Source organism: Aethalodelphis obliquidens, unplaced genomic scaffold, assembly GCF_003676395.1.
Source record: "Aethalodelphis obliquidens isolate GAN/ISIS:26980383/991018 unplaced genomic scaffold, ASM367639v1 scaffold87, whole genome shotgun sequence".
Taxonomy (NCBI): Eukaryota; Metazoa; Chordata; class Mammalia; order Artiodactyla; family Delphinidae; genus Aethalodelphis; species Aethalodelphis obliquidens.
In genome coordinates, this window is record NW_020838031.1 from 187,272 (window position 1) to 206,284 (window position 19,013).

Genomic DNA, 19,013 nt, shown 5'->3' on the forward strand with positions numbered 1-19,013 from the left:
TGTCAAATATTCTCATTTTTTAAAAATTGAATTCAATATCATTAAGTCAAAGAATTTTCATCAATTCATGATGTTTTTCCCAGAAGTACTAATGATTTTATTGCTAAAAAATGTAAAGACTACAAACAAAACCAAAAAGACTTTACGAATTATTTTATGAGGATATATTTTCATAACTTTAAAAATAATCCCCAGTCACTTGGGGAAATGTTTTAGTGGGTTAAAGAATACACACTAAGGTTAGGCAACTTTCGGGAAGCAACCTGCATCATTCATGCTAATCTAGGGACTGATGTGCCAATAATACTCTTACTCCTTCAAAAATCAGTATAGATGCAAATTTCCAAACCACAGTATTACCAGAGGGATTAAAATGTATTTTCATTGCAAATATGCTACTGTTTCTCCTTAGGAGTCTCTGTGGCCAGGAGCAGGGCGTGTGGTCTTACCTGGGTGCGCTGATATTGCTTGGGGAAGGAGCGGGGAGGAGAGGACCTGGGAAAACCTTGGACCTTTGAAAGAAAGTGCTGTTTGAAAAGTAAAATATTGCATACTCTCTGGGGAAGAAGCTGTGTGTGTTGTATATCTACTGCATGTTTAGCTACTGTGTTAAAAACAGTATCTACTTGACAGCTTTGACCACCCACATAAATGAAGAAAACCGAGATCATAAAGACAGATGACCCTGCGGTTGGCCTAGGAGTGTTGCTATCTTCCTCCTGGATGCTTCCTGCAGACGCACTTCAGTGGGGCCAGAATCTATGCAGTGTTTTCCCTCCGACTCTGATGCAAAGTTTGCACGGTAAATGCAGCTATAAATTCCACTGGTCTGAGCCCATAACTATGTTGCCCCTCAGGACAAATGGTGAGCAAACCACGCAAAACAATTCTTCATGCTGCTTTTCGTATAAGTTTACTCACATTTGGTGTATGCAACTGTAGCCACAAAGTGAGATGATGTGCTTTATGATATAAAAGTTCCCACAAAGAAAAAGTCAACCTATTAAAAGGTCATTCACTAGTCACAAAATTATCTCTTTTTAACCCTTATTGGTACACTACCCACACCCCCAAGTCAAAGTGCCATTGTTTCTTAGCTTTAGAAGACTTGCTGCGCTCATAGCCCGAGCTGGACTTCTCGAGCCCGTGCCACCTGTCTGGAAGTCAATCAGATCCACCCTTTTGAGAATCTGCAATGATAGCTACAGAGAAAATTCAGACTTGGGTCATTAGTGGCAGGTCCACATGGTAAACATCATGAAGTGAGAAGAATATCAGGTAATTACATTGGGCCAGGCACTATTCTATTATTCTTCTCATTTTAGAAATGAAGAAATGGAGGTACAGAGTTTCAATAAATTTCCCTAAATCAGATAACTTTAAAAAAAGTGGAACCAGGATTTGCTAACCACTCCACTCTAACCTGGTCAGGGACTGGGCCCTGTGCTCACCCCTGCCTGGTTCCCATCCCCCTGAGGCTATTTCCCTTTACCTTGGATTCTGGAGCCCTCTGAGAAATCCTTTGGGGGTTTTACTTAATTTAAGGTGGTTCTCTGTAAATTGTAACCAAATTTTCCCCTCTAACGACAATCTTCTAAAGAAGATTTCTAATTTGCCTTATGAAATATGTCTACAGATAAAGTCACGTATAACTGTTTCATTTTTCTCTTAGTTTCATTCTACCCAGAAAAATCTTTTCCTTCAATCAGAAAGTAACTACTTTTATTCAACTGTTTTTTTTTTTCCTAGAACATCTACTGTGCTAGAAGCATAGTTTCTCAAAATGTACAACCCTAATAGATTTGAATCATGATATGGTTAAATACACCTGTTATCTTAAATTATTACCCCTTAGCTTTTCTACTACTTTCTATTCTCTAAAGTACAAAACAGTGGGCAAAACAGTGTGTACTCTCTTGGGTCTTCATCCTCCCCACACCCTGCAAGAACACAGGGATTAGAATCTTTAATAAAAATGTGGCGACTTCACTCCTCTTCTTCTTGCTTACACAGGAAAAAACTTTAGGAGTTCTAACCTCTTTTAGGTTGGAGAACTTAGCTTCTGGAAACACTTTAGCCTAGACTAGGCCCAAATATATTTTAAAATATTGGAGTGGGGAAGATTTTATCAACCCTATACAACAGGAAATTTTCCATTTTTAAAACAAAACTTTGCAAAAGGGCAGAAATTATTTGATGCATTTTCCCCCTTTATAATTACAAACCAAAACTGAAAGGAAACATACCAAATTCTCTAAAGCAGAAGGTCCTGAAGTCGTTCTATTCAGAATGCATAAAAGCTAAAACATAAAAAAATTCAGTAGAGACTACCACTTCAGAATGTTTTTTATAACTGACAAAGGCCAGCAAATCTGCACAGGGTGTCAGAGGGCCCCACACTGTTGAAAGTCACTGGTTTTATAAAAAGTTGAATAATGTAGCCACAGAAGAAAACCCCTTTGTCCAAAGAAAAGTGCTGTACCTAAAATGCACACCAAGGCCTGAGAGTGGAAGGTGTGAGAGAGTTTTCTCCAATTTCCCCTGGAAGCCTTCCTCCTGTAGGCCTCCAAATGGTGACCCTCCTGGCAGGATGTCAAGTAGTTAACAAAAAAATCTAAATTGGAAAATACAAACTGCAACTTTGCTTTACTTTATCAATATTGTTAATAGAATGATGTAATTGTTTGGGAGTTTTACAAAGATATTCCCTATCACTTCAGTTTTAATACCAGGCTGCAGCCTGCCTGGTATGCCAGACTAAGCCAGATAAACACAAACCTATCAATGCAATCCCTATCAAATTACCAAGGATATTTTTCTCAGAACTAGAACAAAAAATTTTTAAATTTGTATGGAAACACAAAGACTCCAAGTAGCCAAAGCAATCTTGAGAAAGAAAAATGGAGCTGGAGGAATCAGACACCCTGACTTCAGACAATACTACAAAGCTATGGTAATCTAAACAGCATGGTACTGGCACAAAACAGACACGTACATCAATGGGACAGAATAGAGAGCCCAGAAATAAGCCCATGTGCTTATGGTCAATTAATCTATGACAAAGGAGGCAAGAATATACTATGGAGAAAAGACAGTCTCTTAAATAAGTGGTGCTGAGAAAACTGGACAGCTACATGTAAAAGAATGAAATTACAACATTCTCTTACACCACACACAAAAATAAACTCAATATCAATTAAAGGCCTAAATGTAATACCAGAAACCATTATACTCCTAGAGGAAAACACAGGCAGACCACTCTTTGACATAAACTGCGGCAATATCTTTTTGGATCTGCCTCCTAAAGCAAAGGAAATAAAAGCAAAAATAAACAAGTGGGACCTAATTAAACTTAAAAGCTTTTGCACAGCAAAGGAAATGATAAACAAAACAAAAAGACAGTCTACAGAATGGTATAAAATATTTGCAAATGATACACTGACAAGGAATTAATCTCCAAAATATACAAACAGCTCATACAGCTCAATATCAAAAAAACAAAGAACCCAATCAAAAAATGGGCAGAAGATCTAAATAGATATTTCCTTAAAGATGACATAAAGGTGGCCAAAAGGCACATGAAAGGATACTCCTCATCTCTAATTATTAGAGAAATGCAAATCAAAACTACAATGAGGTACCACCTCACACTGGTCAGAATGGCCATCATCAGAAAATCTACAAACAGCAAATGTTGGACAGGGTGTGGAGAAAAGGGAACCCTCCTACACTCTTGATGGGAATGTAAATTGGTGCAGTCACTATAGAAAATAGTACAGGGGTTCCTTAAAAAACTAAAAATAGAGCTACTATATGATCCTGCAATCCCACTCCTGGGCATATATACAGAGAAAACCATAATTTGAAAAGATATATGCACCTCAATGTTCATCGCAGCAATGTTTACAATAGTCAGGTGATGGAAGCAACCTAAACGTCCATTGATGGATGAATGAATAAAGAAGATGTGGTACATATATATGATGGACTATTACTCAGCCATAAAAAAGAATGAAATAATGCTATTTGCAGCAACAGAGATGGACCTAGAGATTATCATACTAAGTGACACAAGCCAGACAGAGAAAGACAAATATAATATGATATCACTTATATGTGGAATCTAATAAAACGCTACAAATGAACTTATATTCAAAACAAAAATAGACCCACAGACATAGAAAACAAACTTATAGTTACCAAAGGGGAAAGTAAGGGGGAGAGATAAATTAGGAGTTTGGAATTAACATATACACACTACTATATATAAAATAGATTAAAAAAACAAGGACCTACTGTATAGCACAGGGAACTATACTCAACACTTTGTAACAACGTATAAGGTAAAAGAATCTGAAAAAATATATAGGTATGTATAACTGAATCAACTTGCTGTACACCTGAAACTAACACAACACTGTAAATCCTATACTTCAATTAAAAAAGAAAAAGAAAATCTGCTCTTTTTCTATTTCAAAATCATTTTCACCATAAAATATGGTTTGTACCTATAGAATAAAAAAAAACAAAGAACTTCTAAGAAAATTTTGAAGTTAGCCATAATTTATAAATAAGAACCGCTGAGTGTGAGAAGTCAATTTTATAACTCCCAGTCTCATTATTCTTTAAATTTAGATATAAAGGAATGGCCATTTATTAGACAAATCTGGAATTGTTACATTTTCTGCCTGTGAGCTGATACAGACACTGACTAATTCTGTGGGAAAATAAAAACTATCATATTTGGTCTGGTGATACTTTCCCACAATTGAAGAAAGCTATGATGCTAATTAAAAAGAAAATAAAAGCAGAGCCTGAAATAAGCACATTCAGTGGCGATGCAGCTGACAGACAGGTTTCTGGTGAAGCCCACCCTGTAAGACATTCATCTGGCTCACCCAGGAAATCATCTGAAGATGAGAACACGCTTGTCCGATGTGCATTTGGGTTTGGGGTGTGTGGTTCAAGACTCATCTGCTCAGTCGCCTTACTTTCTGGGAGAACTGAAGAGTTTGGTCAAACTATTTATCTAAAATTTACATATTTTTGTTCATGTGAAATAGTAACTTAAAGTCCCACTTCTCAGATTAATAGCAAGATTGCATGAATAGACAGACAAGTTAGCACATAAAACTACTGTGCTATCAAATGGAATATAAAAAAGATCGGATTTGCTTTAAAAGTTTACTAACCATTGTTTCTTTTGAATATTTTTCTTTAGTTAGGGAATCATAAAATGACCTGAAAAACACATAATATTCCACCATAGAAAAGAATCCTAATTAATTTCTTGATAAGAGTTCACTATCCATTTTAAAATGACTAAAAGTCAAGACTTTTTGTTTTCCAAGTACTCAAACATAAAGACAAATCAGTATAAAATTCCCTTCAAAGCAAGCCAATAACGAGTTTGTGCAGTTTACAGCAGATTTTCACACAAATATGCTTTTCTAGTAAGACCTCTTACTATCCACACTTGAGGAAACTCTGCATATTGTAAAAAGCAAGGTATTCCATTCCGACAACCTGATGGATGGTGGGGGGTGGCTGAGTAAGCCAGGCTTCCAACCACATTTGGCGTGGTTTTCCAGGTGCCATTTGGGGTGGACCATCAGGGTTCAGCCACCACACTGGCCACCTTCTTTCACAGCGACCTTGGTGGAAATACGCAGCACTAAATGGCCTCAACACCATTGGGGAACTTCTGTTTTGGTATCAAAAATATCCCCAGGACACTTATAGTTCAGCACAGCTATCACAATTATCTGTAAATGACTCTCAACCCATTCTAGAAACTAAAGCACAAACATCTGCCACCAATTTGTCACTTGGTATCTTGTGAGGTGCAAAGTAAAAGTAATAGTTTTCAGTTGTAATAACATCACTGCCCCAATGAAGGGCCAACAGAGGCAGGAGAATGAGGAAGGCCAGCTCTGCTGTGATGACAAACTGAAATCACGATTGGAGGGATGACAGTTGAGGTTCATGAAACGGAGTCAGGTGGCTACTGAGGACCAGGTCTCAGACAGGTCTCTGCCCTACTGAGAACCTGAACTTTCTATGAACTGCACCAGGTCCAAGGACACCACCAGCCGTATTCAGAACAGCACTTGCCAGCTGCACCTTTAAGGTCTCAAGCTCTCCCCTTGTAACTACGCAACCATTTCAGATCCCACGTGTCCTTAGTTAACAAGCACCCTTACTTCTCGCCAGCTCCAATTCTAATTCTTGACAATTTATGTAACCTTGCAGGTTTTCTGCCTTTATAAACTTCCCCCATTTTGTAGTCCGGTGGAACACAATTCAAATTCTTGAATCTGTGTCTCCCAGGCTGCAGTCCTAACAAACCCCAAATAAACATCTTTTTATTTCAATCAGGTCTCTGTTCTGAAATTTTGGTTAACAGCAGGGACTTAAATACGCAGACCAGGTAGAATGCTTAAATACCATCTTACCCCCAAATGGATTTCAGCTGACTTAATAGTATGGCACACCGAAGATAATAACCTCTAATAAAGTAAAAATAAAAGAAGGGGTGGAAGGCTGAGAAGATATGCGAGCCTGGTCTCCCCTCTCAGGGCCTTGCTGAGGCAGCTCAAATATCTAGAGATCAAATAAAGAGTGAGAGTGTGTGTGCTTCCCTTAAAAAATTTTTGGGAGGTGGGGCTGGGGGTGAGGGGTGGGTAGAAGTATTTTTTCACAAAGAGAGCACAAAGAGGAAGTCCAAAGTCCAAGGCTTTGGGTTCCAAAATTTATGTAGGTGGAGAGAGCATTTGGTGGCCTAGCGTGGGGCGTGGGAGTGGGCCTCACCCCTGGGAAGGAGACCTGAGACTCTGGAACTTGGGACAAGCCCCCCAGCCTGCCCGAGTGGCAGACCTCAGAGCGGCAGGAGGGAGGGCGTCCACTGCTGGTCCCCATGGTTCTGGGAGCAGCATGACCTCAGCAGATGAGGTGTGCTTCTTCTGTGGCTACTAGACAGACTGCAGACAGGCGTCTGATCTGAGTTTTAAGCCTGGCTTCCTAGGAGTTGGCCCTGGGTCAGAGCAGCGCACTGTGCAGCCCATGGCTGGTCAGAAGTTGTGCGGGAGCCCCCGGCCAGGGGGCTTCCTGCATCTGCTGATGGATCTGGACACAGCTTGGGGAACGTTGTTGAGTCCTCTCCACACCCTGGTCTGATGGCCCATGAGTGAGGGTGGCCTCACCCACCCTGCCCAGCCCCCGGAGGCTCCTTCTTGGCTGCCTGCTCACTAGGCCACCCTGTGGTCACTGTCTGCATCCCGGAGCTGTGGGTCCTCCTAATTGTCCTCCACCGAGACCTCCACTGCTTTCCACGAGGCGTCCTGCACGGAATTCTCCTTCGTTCCAATAGAGTCGGTCCCCTCAGACGGAGCTGCAACGTTGTGGACAGGATCTCTGGGCTCCGCATGGGAGCTGAAGCCAGAGGAGGGCGCTGGCCTATGTGCCCCAGCGGGGACCCCAAGCCTCCCAGCAGGAGCCCCCTTTCCGGAGGAGGGAGGGCCTCACCCCGTCAGCAGGGGGTGCATTGAGGCAGGGAGCCCCATCCTCTGCACATGCTTGCCTAGAGCAGGACTTCTCAGCACACAGCGGCTAGAGGGCTGGGCCCAGCCCGGGGAGGACAGCCTGCTTGGAGGCCCGAGGGGCATCCACGGCCGTGGCTCAGATGCCACCACCCGCTGTTCTCACCAAGATGTAGCAGATTTCCTTGAATGAATGATTTCCCATTTGCTGGAGGCTGTTAGAACGTGTTTTAGAAATGTTAAGTGATTGTTTTATATCCTTTTCTCCAGTGAAATTGTTGTTAGTTGGGAAGAGAGTTCACTCTGGAAATCAGTCTCCTAAGCTTAAGTGTTTGGGTGAGTCCAAAAGAAGGGGATTTCGAAAAACCCATAGGAGGCAGGTTCCTCCACATATATTTAACTTGGAAAATTTAATTATTCTGAGCTGATCTCTACACACTCACCATGTGTGTATTGTTTATTTCACAGATAAGGACACGGATTCAAAAGTTATGGTAAATCCTTGGAGCCACAGCTCCAGCAGTTTGGAGCAGGTGCAGATACACAGATCTGACACCAAAATCTATGCTCTAATAATGCTTCCAGGCGGCCCAATCCCAGATTCAGCAGAAACAGTGAGGAACATAGAACGCACACATAAACACATGCCTGATTCTGAAATCTGACTCTGCTTTCTGCTTCCACCACCCAACATTTTGTAATCTGATTATGATAATAATGTGAAAATAACATAGCAATTAACATATTAGTCACTTACTAAGTGCTGAGCATCTGGCAAACACTATCTGACTTAATTCTGCAGGGGCCACCCCAGAATGTCTCTTGGGCATTTGGATTATTTCCAGCTGAAAATAATCAAGGACCAAAAGACTCAGGAAGAAATTCTGACCTTGCCCCTAAATGCCTAAAGAACTTAGATAGAGGGTTTGCTCCTGGAATAGAGCTTTCAGCAGAGGTATCTGCAAGAATATGGGGGTGCGGGGGCGGCTCTTGGCAGGGCCTGCACATCAGTCCACTCTGTGCCTGTCGTCTCTGCTGGCCCAGCAAACACTGGTTTAAGCAAGCATCTGCTTTTCTGTCTCCTTGTGAATTGCCTTCCTCCCCTCTGAAGTCCTAAACCAGTACCACAACATCCTCTTTTGTCTTTAGCTGAAGGTGGTATTTAAGTTTTCCTGGGTCTCTCCCATGTATACTTGTTATTAAACTTTTCTGTGATTTTCTCCTGTTAATCTCTCTCATGTCAGTTTAATTCTTAGACCAGCCAGAAGAACCTAGAAGGGTAGAGGATAACGTCTTCTTCCCTGACATCTCTACCTCGCCAAGTAGTCACTGCTGTCCCGGGGTTAGGGTTTGGACCCCAAGGCACAGCCATCACACACGAAAGGCCAGGGCCACACCGCCTACTGCAGAGAATTACTACTGACTGCTGTCCAGGTCATGCAGCATTGCTACAGAAATGGTACAGAGACTTAGTTCTTTTAGGAATGTTTCACAGGATCCATAATTCTTACTTTTATTTTTAAATTTCAGAGTTAATTATCTAAATTATAAAGATGACTCTTTTATTAACAGATTTGTCCTTAGCCAGAATTCCTTTCATACAATTAACTGAAATTCCTGCTTGTTATAATTTAAGGTCTTCACCTCGGTTTTTGCTTTGATAGAAACTGGCCAATTCTGTTTTACCAATTTGCCTGCAATACAACTATTATGTATGTGATATCTGTTCACAGACATATGGGATCTTGCCTCCTAAAGTAATAGCAAAGAACCTCTTTTATCAACATTTTCCCAAGAGTAATCAAATTTCTTTAGAGACTGTGATGGTTAATTTGACGTGTCAGCTTGGTTGGGCTGTGGTAACTGGTCTGGGGTCAAACACCAGTGTAGATATTGTTGTAAAGGTATTTTTTAGATGTGATTAACGTTTAAATCAGTAGACTTTGAGAAAAGCAGATGACCCTCCATAATAAGGATGGGCCTCATCCAATCTAGCTGAGGGAATTAAGAAAAAAAGACTGGTTACCCAAATAGGAAGGAATTCTGTCTCCAGAATGCTTTCCGACTCAAGATTGTAACATCAACAACATGCAGAATTTCCCGCCTGTTTTGAGCCAATTCCTTAAAATCAATCTCTCTCTATCTGTAGGTGTGCACACCCCGCCACACACCACACACACAGAGACACACACCCACACACACACACCCCACACGTCACACACATACAGACACACACTCCCCACACACCACACACACCCCCCCCCACAGACACACACAAACACCACACACACACAGACACACAGACACACACACACACACACACACACACACACACACACACACACACACACACACCTATGGGCTCTGTTTTCTGGAGAAATCTGACTAGCACAGAGAGGAAGAAGTGGAGAAGATTGATGCAGAGAAGCACAGATTTCTGAGATACTTTTCTACGCTCACCCATGATTGCAAACCTCCATTCTGGAAGTAAGGGTTATGTAAGGGGAACTCAGGGTGCCGGCCCAGCTGTGGAAACTCAATAGTGTCCTATAACCAAACCTTCATCCTTTTTTCTTAAGATAGGTTCTCTTAAATTTCTACAACGCTAAATCCTATTCTACAGAGAAGGTGCTAAGCTAGTCACAATAATTGGATACTTAACAGATTTATATGTCAACCAGAGTTATAAAATAAAAGCCAGAAATCCAATGTATCATCAAAGTGCATATTGAATTAGTTTCTTTCTCTTTTATGCTTGAGAATAAAAATTGAGCTAATGATTGACTCCTTGAACTGAAGCACGCTAAGCACTTTCTAAGTCAACTCTGAGAACAAACGCTGAAAGAAAACAATTGCTCACCATTTATGAGTCTCTGTCAGTGAGTTCTCCTCCGCTTCTTGGTCAATTTTAGCTGAAAATGCAAGAAAAGAAAACAAGATGAGATAAATGATAAATGGTTATAACCATCTCAAACAAAACAGATCCAAATAATATGAAATATATTTTAACACATTATTAACACTAAGGTACTCCAGACAGAAGTTTATTTTAAATCTATGAAGAGATATGATTGAATAGGTTATGTTTAATTTTCATTAAGCTAATACTACTTTCTAAGTAATTTCTTTAGATCAGTCACATTAATCTGAGAAAATAAAACACTAGAAAACTTGATATTCACATCAAATTTGTTTGTCAAGGATTTAAATGTCAATAATTGGCTGAAAATAACTCTCTCAAGCAAAGGTACAAAAACCAAGTAAAAAAACCTAAATAAAAATGGTTTGTGACCTTCTTCACCAGTGCTCTCCACACCAGGTCACAAGTGACCAGATCCAGAGATTATTTCCATGCAGATGTAAGATAAAATACTAACGCTTTCTACTAATTCCAAGTGATGAGATGACAGTGCATGCATTTATTTGCTATTAGATTTGTCTAAAAATAAAGAATGGTAGCCGGACACAAACCCAAAGATCAAATTTGGGAAAGAGGTTACACCATTATTTAAAAATTATTTAAAATAACACAGAAACTCCCATCATATAATATACATATGGCAGTGACCTTCACATTTTTTGACCAGTAAGCATTCTAGGAATTTACGTATTAGTTCATACACATGTATTTGACATTGAAAGCTTCAAAAATACTCCTACTTCTCACCATGTTAATATTTTTAGCCTATTCCATTAGATCTCAAAATGTAGCCACTAAGTTGATTTCATGCTTCGGTAATGATCAGTTTGAAAATCACTGAGCTACTGGACAAAAAGTTTAAAAATAAATGAAAAAGACCCTGGAGCTAGTGAAAGAAGTTGTCTTTTCATAACCATTCCCCTTTGGGTCACACTCACGGCCATTTGGAGAAATTAGAAGACAAAGAGGAGCAGAGCAAACTGATTCTAAAAATTGGAGCTGTGAATGGAAGCAAACCCCTGGTCCCTTGGAACTGTCAGTGTCTCCATCAGGACTTAAACAGTCATCAGCATGGGCTGGTTACTGTATGTCTGAAGGCCTGCACAACGTCTGCACAGCCACTGTGGAGTGTTGTTGGCTCCTCTCTGCAGGACTGTGACAATATATTTTTTTAAATTTTTATTGGAGTATAGTTGACTTACAATGTTGTGTTAGTTTCTGCTGTACAGCAAAGTGAGTCAGTTATACACATATACGTATCCACTGTTTTCTAGATTCTTTTCCCATGTGGGTCATTATGGAGTATTGAGTAGAGTTCCCTGTGCTGTACAGTAGGTCCTTATTAGTTATCTATTTTATATATAATAGTGTGTATATGTCAACCCCAATCTCCCAATTTATCCCTCCCTCCCTTACCCCCTGGTAAACAAGTTTGTTTTCTACATCTGTGACTGTCTGAATTTAACAGGGATACTTGGAGCTGGCAGCAGAGATTTTTCCCCCTTTCCCCTTTTGTTCTTTAGAGTGTTTACATAAGTCTACAGGTCAATCATTAGCTTTATTAAGAAACAGAATACATGTTCCATGACTTCACTTTGAAAAGTCTCCAATGTTAATATATTTTCTTACAAAGTCTGCTCTGGGCTGCTTAGCATGAAAATGGTTGGCTTCCGTAAGAAATTCTAGAACCACAGAAAGTTTCTTTAAGGGAAAATAACAAAGCACCACAATGATTACCATTTTCAGGAAGGACATTCTCCCAACTGCCTGTGTGTCTTTTTTTTTCTTTTGTAAAATATAGAGATTAAGACTGAAAAAGAAAGAAAATTTCTGGACTATTTTAAAACCATCAAGTAAATGGCATATGAAATTTAAAACACCCTAAAATTAGATTCCAGAGATCTGTGTTCTACTTGTGATTCTGCCACTGAAATTAGCTTTGTAATCTTAGATAAATAGATTAATCTGTTAACATACATAAAATATTTAGCATAGTGCCCCCCAAAGTTAGTAGGGACTAAATAAATGTTCTTTGAAAACGCTGGATCTCAAGCTCTTGAAATTCCTAAAGTGATGTTCAGGTTTTCAAGTAAAAATGGAACATGACATATGAATAAAGTTATTTCCTATAAACCATGCAAACTTCCAATTGCTAATTATTTCATTCTCTGACCTATTTTTTCAGAGACATAAAAATTATTTTCAGTTAATTTCTAATGGCACAGAGGGCTTTGTGACTAGTTTTGAAAGCCAGTGTTACTTTTAGCAGCATTTTCCTACATATTTATAATCTTCTATTGATAAAGTTTATTATACCAAAGTATGCAAATTACTACTTCAAGTAAGATTGATTTTCCCTTTCTTTATAGCACACAGATCATTTCTTTTTTGACATTTCAAATGGGGATGGCAGCCTTCTAGTTTGTTCATGACAATTGCTAACTGTAGGATACCTAAAAAAGCATTTAAAATAGGCCAACAGGGGAGGAGCTTCAAGATGGCGGAAGAGTAAGACATGGAAATCACCTTCCTACCCACAAATACATCAGAAATACATCTACATGTGGAACAACTCCTACAGAACACCTACTGAACGCAGGCAGAAGACCTCAGACCTCCCAAAAGCCAAGAAACTCCCCACGTACCTGGGTAGGGCAAAAGAAAAAAGAAAAAACAGAGACAAAAGGATAGGGATGGGGCCTGCACCAGTGGGAGGGAGCCGTGAACGAGGAAAGGTTTCCACACACTAGGAAGCCCCTTCGCGGGAGGAGACTGTGGGAGGCGGAGGGAGAAAGCTTCAGAGCCACGGAGAAGAGGTCAGCAACAGGGATGCAGAGGGCAGAGCGGAGATTCCCACACAGAGGATCGGTGCCGACCGGCACTCACCAGCCCGAGAGGCTTCTCTGCTCACCCGCAGGGGCGGGCGGGGCCAGGAGCTGAGGTTCGGGTTTCTGTCAGATCCCAGGGAGAGGACTGGGGTTGCCGGCGTGAACACAGCCTGAGGGGGGCTAGTGCGCGACAGCCAGCTGGGAGGGAGTCTTGGAAAAGGTCTGGAGCTGCCGAAGAGGCAAGAGACTTTTTCTTCCCCCTTTGTTTCCTGGCGCGCGAGAAGAGGGGATTAAGAGCGCTGCTTAAAGGAGTTCCAGAGACGGGCGCGAGCCGCAGCTAACAGCGCGGACCCGAGACGGGCATGAGACGCTAAGGCTGCTACTGCTGCCACCAAGAAGCCTGTGTGCAAGTACAGGTCACTAGCCACACCCCACCTCCTGGGAGCCTGTGCAGCCCACCACTGCCAGGGTCCCGTGATCCAGGAACAACATGCCCGGGAGAACGCACGGCGCGGCTCAGGCTGGTACAACGTCATGCCAGCCTCTGCCTCCACAGGCTCGCCCACATCTGTACCCCTCCCTACCCCTGGACTGAGTGAGCCAGAGCCCCCGAAGCAGCTGCTCCTTTAACCTCGTCCTGTCTGTGCGAAGAACGGACGCCCTCAGGCGACCTACACGCAGAGGTGGGGCCAAATCCAAAGCTGAACCCCGGGAGCTGTGCGAACAAAGAAGAGAAAGGGAAATTTCTCCCAGCAGCCTCAGGAGCAGTGGATTAAATCTCCACCATCAACTTGATGTACCTGCATCTGTAGAATACCTGAATAGACAATGAATTATCCCATATTGAGGAGGTGGACTTTGGGAGCAAGGAAATATTTTTTTTTCCCTTTTTCTTTTTTTCTGAGTGTGTATGTGTATGCTTCTGTGTGTGATTTTGTCTGTATAGCTTTGCTCTTACCATTTGTCCTAGGTTCCTCTCTGTCCTTTTTTTTTTTTTTTTTTTTATGCTTTTTAGCACTTGTTATCATTGGTGGATTTGTTTTTTGGTTTGGTCACTCTCTTTCCGTTTTTTTTTATTACTTTAAAATTTTTTTAATAATTATTTTTACTTTCATAACTTTATCTTCTCCCTCTCTCTCTCTCTCTTACTTTCTTTCGTTCTTTTTCTTTCTTTCTTTTCTTTCCTTCTTCTACCTTTTATTCAGAGCCGTGTGGATGAAAGGCTCTTGGTGTTCCAGCCAGGCATCCAGGCTGTGCCTCAGAGGTGGGAGAGCCAAGTTCAGAAGACTGGTCCACAAGAGACCTCCCAGCTCCACGTAATACCAAATGGGGTAAAACTCCCAGGGATCTCCATCTCAACGCCAAGTCCCAGCTCCATTCAATGACCAGCAAGCTCCAATGCTGGACACCCTATGCCAAACAACTAGCAAGACAGTAACACAAACCCACCCATTAGCAGAGAGGCTGCCTAAAATCATAATAAGGCCACAGACACCCCAAAACACACCACAAGACATGGACCTACTGAGCAGAAAGACAAGATCTAGACTCATCCACCAGAACACAGGCACTAGTCCCCTCCACCAAGAAGCCTACACAAACCACTGAACCAACCTTAGCCACTGGGGGCAGACACCAAAAACCACGGGAACTACAAACCTGCAGACTGTGATAAGGAGACCCCAAACACAGTAAGTTAAGCAAAACGAGAAGACAGAGAAACACACAGCAGATGAAGGAGCAAGGTAAAAACCCACCAGACCTAACAAAAGAAAAGGAAATAGGCAGTGTACCTGAAAAAGAATTCAGAATAATGATAGTAAAGGTGATCCAAAATCTTCAAAATAGAATGGAGAAATTACAAGAAATGTTTAACAAGGACCTACAAAAACTAAAGAGCAAACAGTGATGAACAACACAATAAATGAAATTAAAAATTATCTGGAAGGGATCAATAGCAGAATAACTGAGGCAGAAGAATGGATAACTGACCTGGAAGATAAAATAGTGGAAATGACTACTGCAGAGCAGAATAAAGGGAAAAAAATGAAAAGTAATGAGGACAGTCGCAGAGACCTCTGAGAAAACACTGAATGCACCAACATTCAAATTACAGGGGTCCCAGAAGAAGAAGAGAAAATGAAAGGGACTGAGAAAATATTTGAAGAGATTATAGTGGAAAACTTCCCTAATATGGGAAAGGAAATAGTTAATCAGTCCAGGAATCAGAGAGAGTTCCAAACAGGATAAATCCAAGGAGAAACACTCCAAGACACATATTAATCAAACTATCAAAAATTAAATACAAAGAAAACATATTAAAGGCAGCAAGGAAAAAACAACAAATAACACATAAGAGAATCCCCATAAGATTAACAGCTGATCTTTCAGCAGAAACTCTGAAAGCCAGAAGGGAGTGGCAGGACATATTTAAAGTGATGAAGGAGAAAACCCTTCAACCAAGATTACTCTACCCAGCAAGGATCTCATTCAGATTTGATGGAGAAATTTAAACCTTTACAGACAAGCAAAAGCTGAGAGAGTTCAGCACCACCAAACCAGCTTTACAACAAATGCTAAAGGAACTTCTCTAGGCAAGAAACACAAGAGAAGAAAAAGACCTACAATAACAACCCCAAAACAATTAAGAAAATGGGAATAGGAACACACATATCGATAATTACCTTAAATGTAAATGGATTAAATGCTCCCACCAAAAGACTGACTGGCTGAATAAAGACAAAAGCAAGACCCATATATATGCTGTCTACAAGAGACCTACTTCAGACCTAGGGACACATACACACTGAAAGTGAGGGGATTGAAAAAGATATTGCATACAAATGGAAATAAAAAGAAAGCTGGATTACCAATTCTCATATCAGACCAAATAGACTTTTAAAAAAAGACTATTACAAGAGACAAAAAGGACACTACATAATGATCAAGGCATCAATCCAGGAAGAAGATATAACAGTTGTGAATATTTATGCACCCAACATACGATCACCTCAATACATGAGGCAAATGCTAACAGCCATAAAAGGGGAAATCAACAGTAACACAATCAGAGTAGGGGACTATAACACCGCACTTTCACCAATTGACAGATCATCCAAAATGAAAATAAATAAGGACACATAAGCTTTAAATGATACATTAAACACGATGGACTGAATTGATATTTATAGGATATTACATCCAAAAACAACAGAATACACTTTCTTCTCAGGTGCTCATGAACATTCTACAGGACAGATCATATCTTGGGGCACAAATCAAGCCTTGGCAAATTTAAGAATATTGAAATCGTATCAAGTATCTTTTCTGACCACAATGCTATGAGACTAGATATCAATTACAGGAAAAAATCTATAAAAAATACAAACACATGGAGGCTAAACAATACACTACTTAATAACCAAGAGATCACTGAAAAAATCAAAGAAGAAATAAAAAAATACCTAGAAACAAATGCCAATGAAAACATGATGACCCAAAACCTATGGGATGCAGCAAAAGCACTTCTAACAGGGAAGTTTATAGCAATAGAATCGTACTTTAAGAAACAGGAAACATCTCAAATAAACAACCTAACCTTACACCTAAAGCAATTGGAGAAAGAAGAAGAACAACAACAGAAACAGTTAGCACAAGGTAAGAAATCATAAAGATCAGATCAGAAATAAATGAAAAAGAAAGGAAGGAAATGATAGCAAAGATCAATAAAACTAAAAGTGGGTTCTTTGAGAAGATAAACAAAATTGATAAACCATTAGCCAGACTCATCAAGAAAAAAAGGGAGAAGACTCAAATCAATAGAATTAGAAATGAAAAAGAAGTAACAACTGACACTGCTGAAATACAAAAGATCATGAGACATTACTACAAGCAACTCTACGCCAATAAAATGGACAATCTGGAAGAAATGGACAAATTCTTAGAAATGAACAACCTGCCAAGACTGAATCAGGAAGAAATAGAAAATATGAACAGACCAATCACAAGCTCTGAAATTGAAACTGTGATTAAAAAGCTTCCAACAAACAAAAGCCCAGGACCAGATGGCTGCACAGGCGAATTCTATCAAACATTTAGAGAAGAGCTAACACCGATTCTTCTCAAACTCTTCCAAAATATAGCAGAGGGAGGAACACTCCCAAACTCATTCTATGAGGCCACCATCACCTTGATACCAAAACCAGACAAGGATGTCACAAAGAAAACTACAGGCCAATATCACTGATGAACATAGATGCAAAAATCTTCAACAAAATACTAGCAAACAGAATCCAACAGCACATTAAAAGGATCATACACCATGATCAAGTAGGATTTATTCCTGGAATGCAAGGATTCTTCAATATATGCAAATCAATCAACGTGATACACCATATTAACAAATTGAAGGAGAAAAACCATATGATCATCTCAATAGATGCAGAGAAAGCCTTCGACAAAATTCAACACCGATTTATGATAAAAAAAAAAAACCCTGCAGAAAGTAGGCATAGAGGGAAATTTCCTCAACATAATAAAGGCCATATATGACAAACACACAGCCAACATCACCCTCACTGGTGAAAAAGTGAAAGCATTTCCACTAAGATCAGGAACAAGACAAGGTTGCTCACTCTCACCACTCTTACTCAACATAGTTTTGGAAGTTTTAGCCACAGCAATCAGAGAAGAAAAGGAAGTAAAAGGAATCCAAATCAGATAAGAAGAAGTAAAGCTGTCACTGTTTGCAGATGACATGACACTATACATGGAGAATCCTAAAGATGCTACTAGAAAACTACTAGAGCTAATCAATGAATTTGGTAAAGTAGCAGGATAAAAAAATTAATGCACAGAAATCTCTAGCATTCCTATACACTAATGATGAAAAATCTAAAAGTGAAATCAAGAAAATACTCCCATTTACCATTGCAACAAAAAGAATAAAATATCTAGGAATAAACCTACCTAAGGAGACAAAAGACCTGTATGCAGAAAATTATAAGACACTGATGAAAGAAATTAAAGATGATACAAATAGATGGAGAGATACACCATGTTCTTGGATTGGAAGCATCAACATTGTGAAAATGACTCTACTACCCAAAGCAATCTACAGATTCAATGCAATCCCTATCAAACTACCACTGGCATTTTTCACAGAACTAGAACAAAAAAATCTCACAATTTGTATGGAAACACAAAAGACCCTGAATAGTGTTGTAGTTTATCTTATGACAGGGCCAAAAGTAAGCTCATCACACGAGATGAATTGTGCCGAAGCACAGCAGTAGAGGGCTGCCGCTCGCTCAGGCAAAACAGTGCTGTCTGTCCTGCTGTGGTAGCTTTTATTAAAGCATTATCTATGTTTACATTTTAAGACTTATTTTTTTAACATTCCAGAAATGCCAAAGCAGCAACATATGCTTCTATTGGTTATACAGGCAATAATGGGCTTTCTTGAAAACATGCCGTGCTTTGTCCTTGAGCGCAAAAGCAGCACAAAGTTCCCACCACTATTTTGATTATACTGAAGTAGCACAAGGACATTTCCTTGCGTTCCCACCATTCTGATTATACTGAGGACACCTCATGGATCAGTGCCCAAAGCACTCAATGCTTATTCGCAGGCCCCCGGTTTGCCGGGGTGGGGTGGCGGGGCTCAAAGCATTCAGGACTGTTCACAGTTCTGGCTTATTCACATGCCCCCTGTTTGCCGGGGGGGGC

General features: G+C 40.3%; 1 protein-coding gene across 1 annotated transcript in view; it reads right to left on the reverse strand.

Annotated features, from left to right (window-relative positions):
- The window catches only part of FMN2 (formin 2), a 313,404-nt gene that overhangs the window by 49,754 nt on the left and 244,637 nt on the right, over nt 1-19,013 (reverse strand). The window contains 1 exon segment of the mRNA XM_027094056.1: nt 10,399-10,450. Coding sequence (XP_026949857.1) covers nt 10,399-10,450 — 52 coding nt within the window.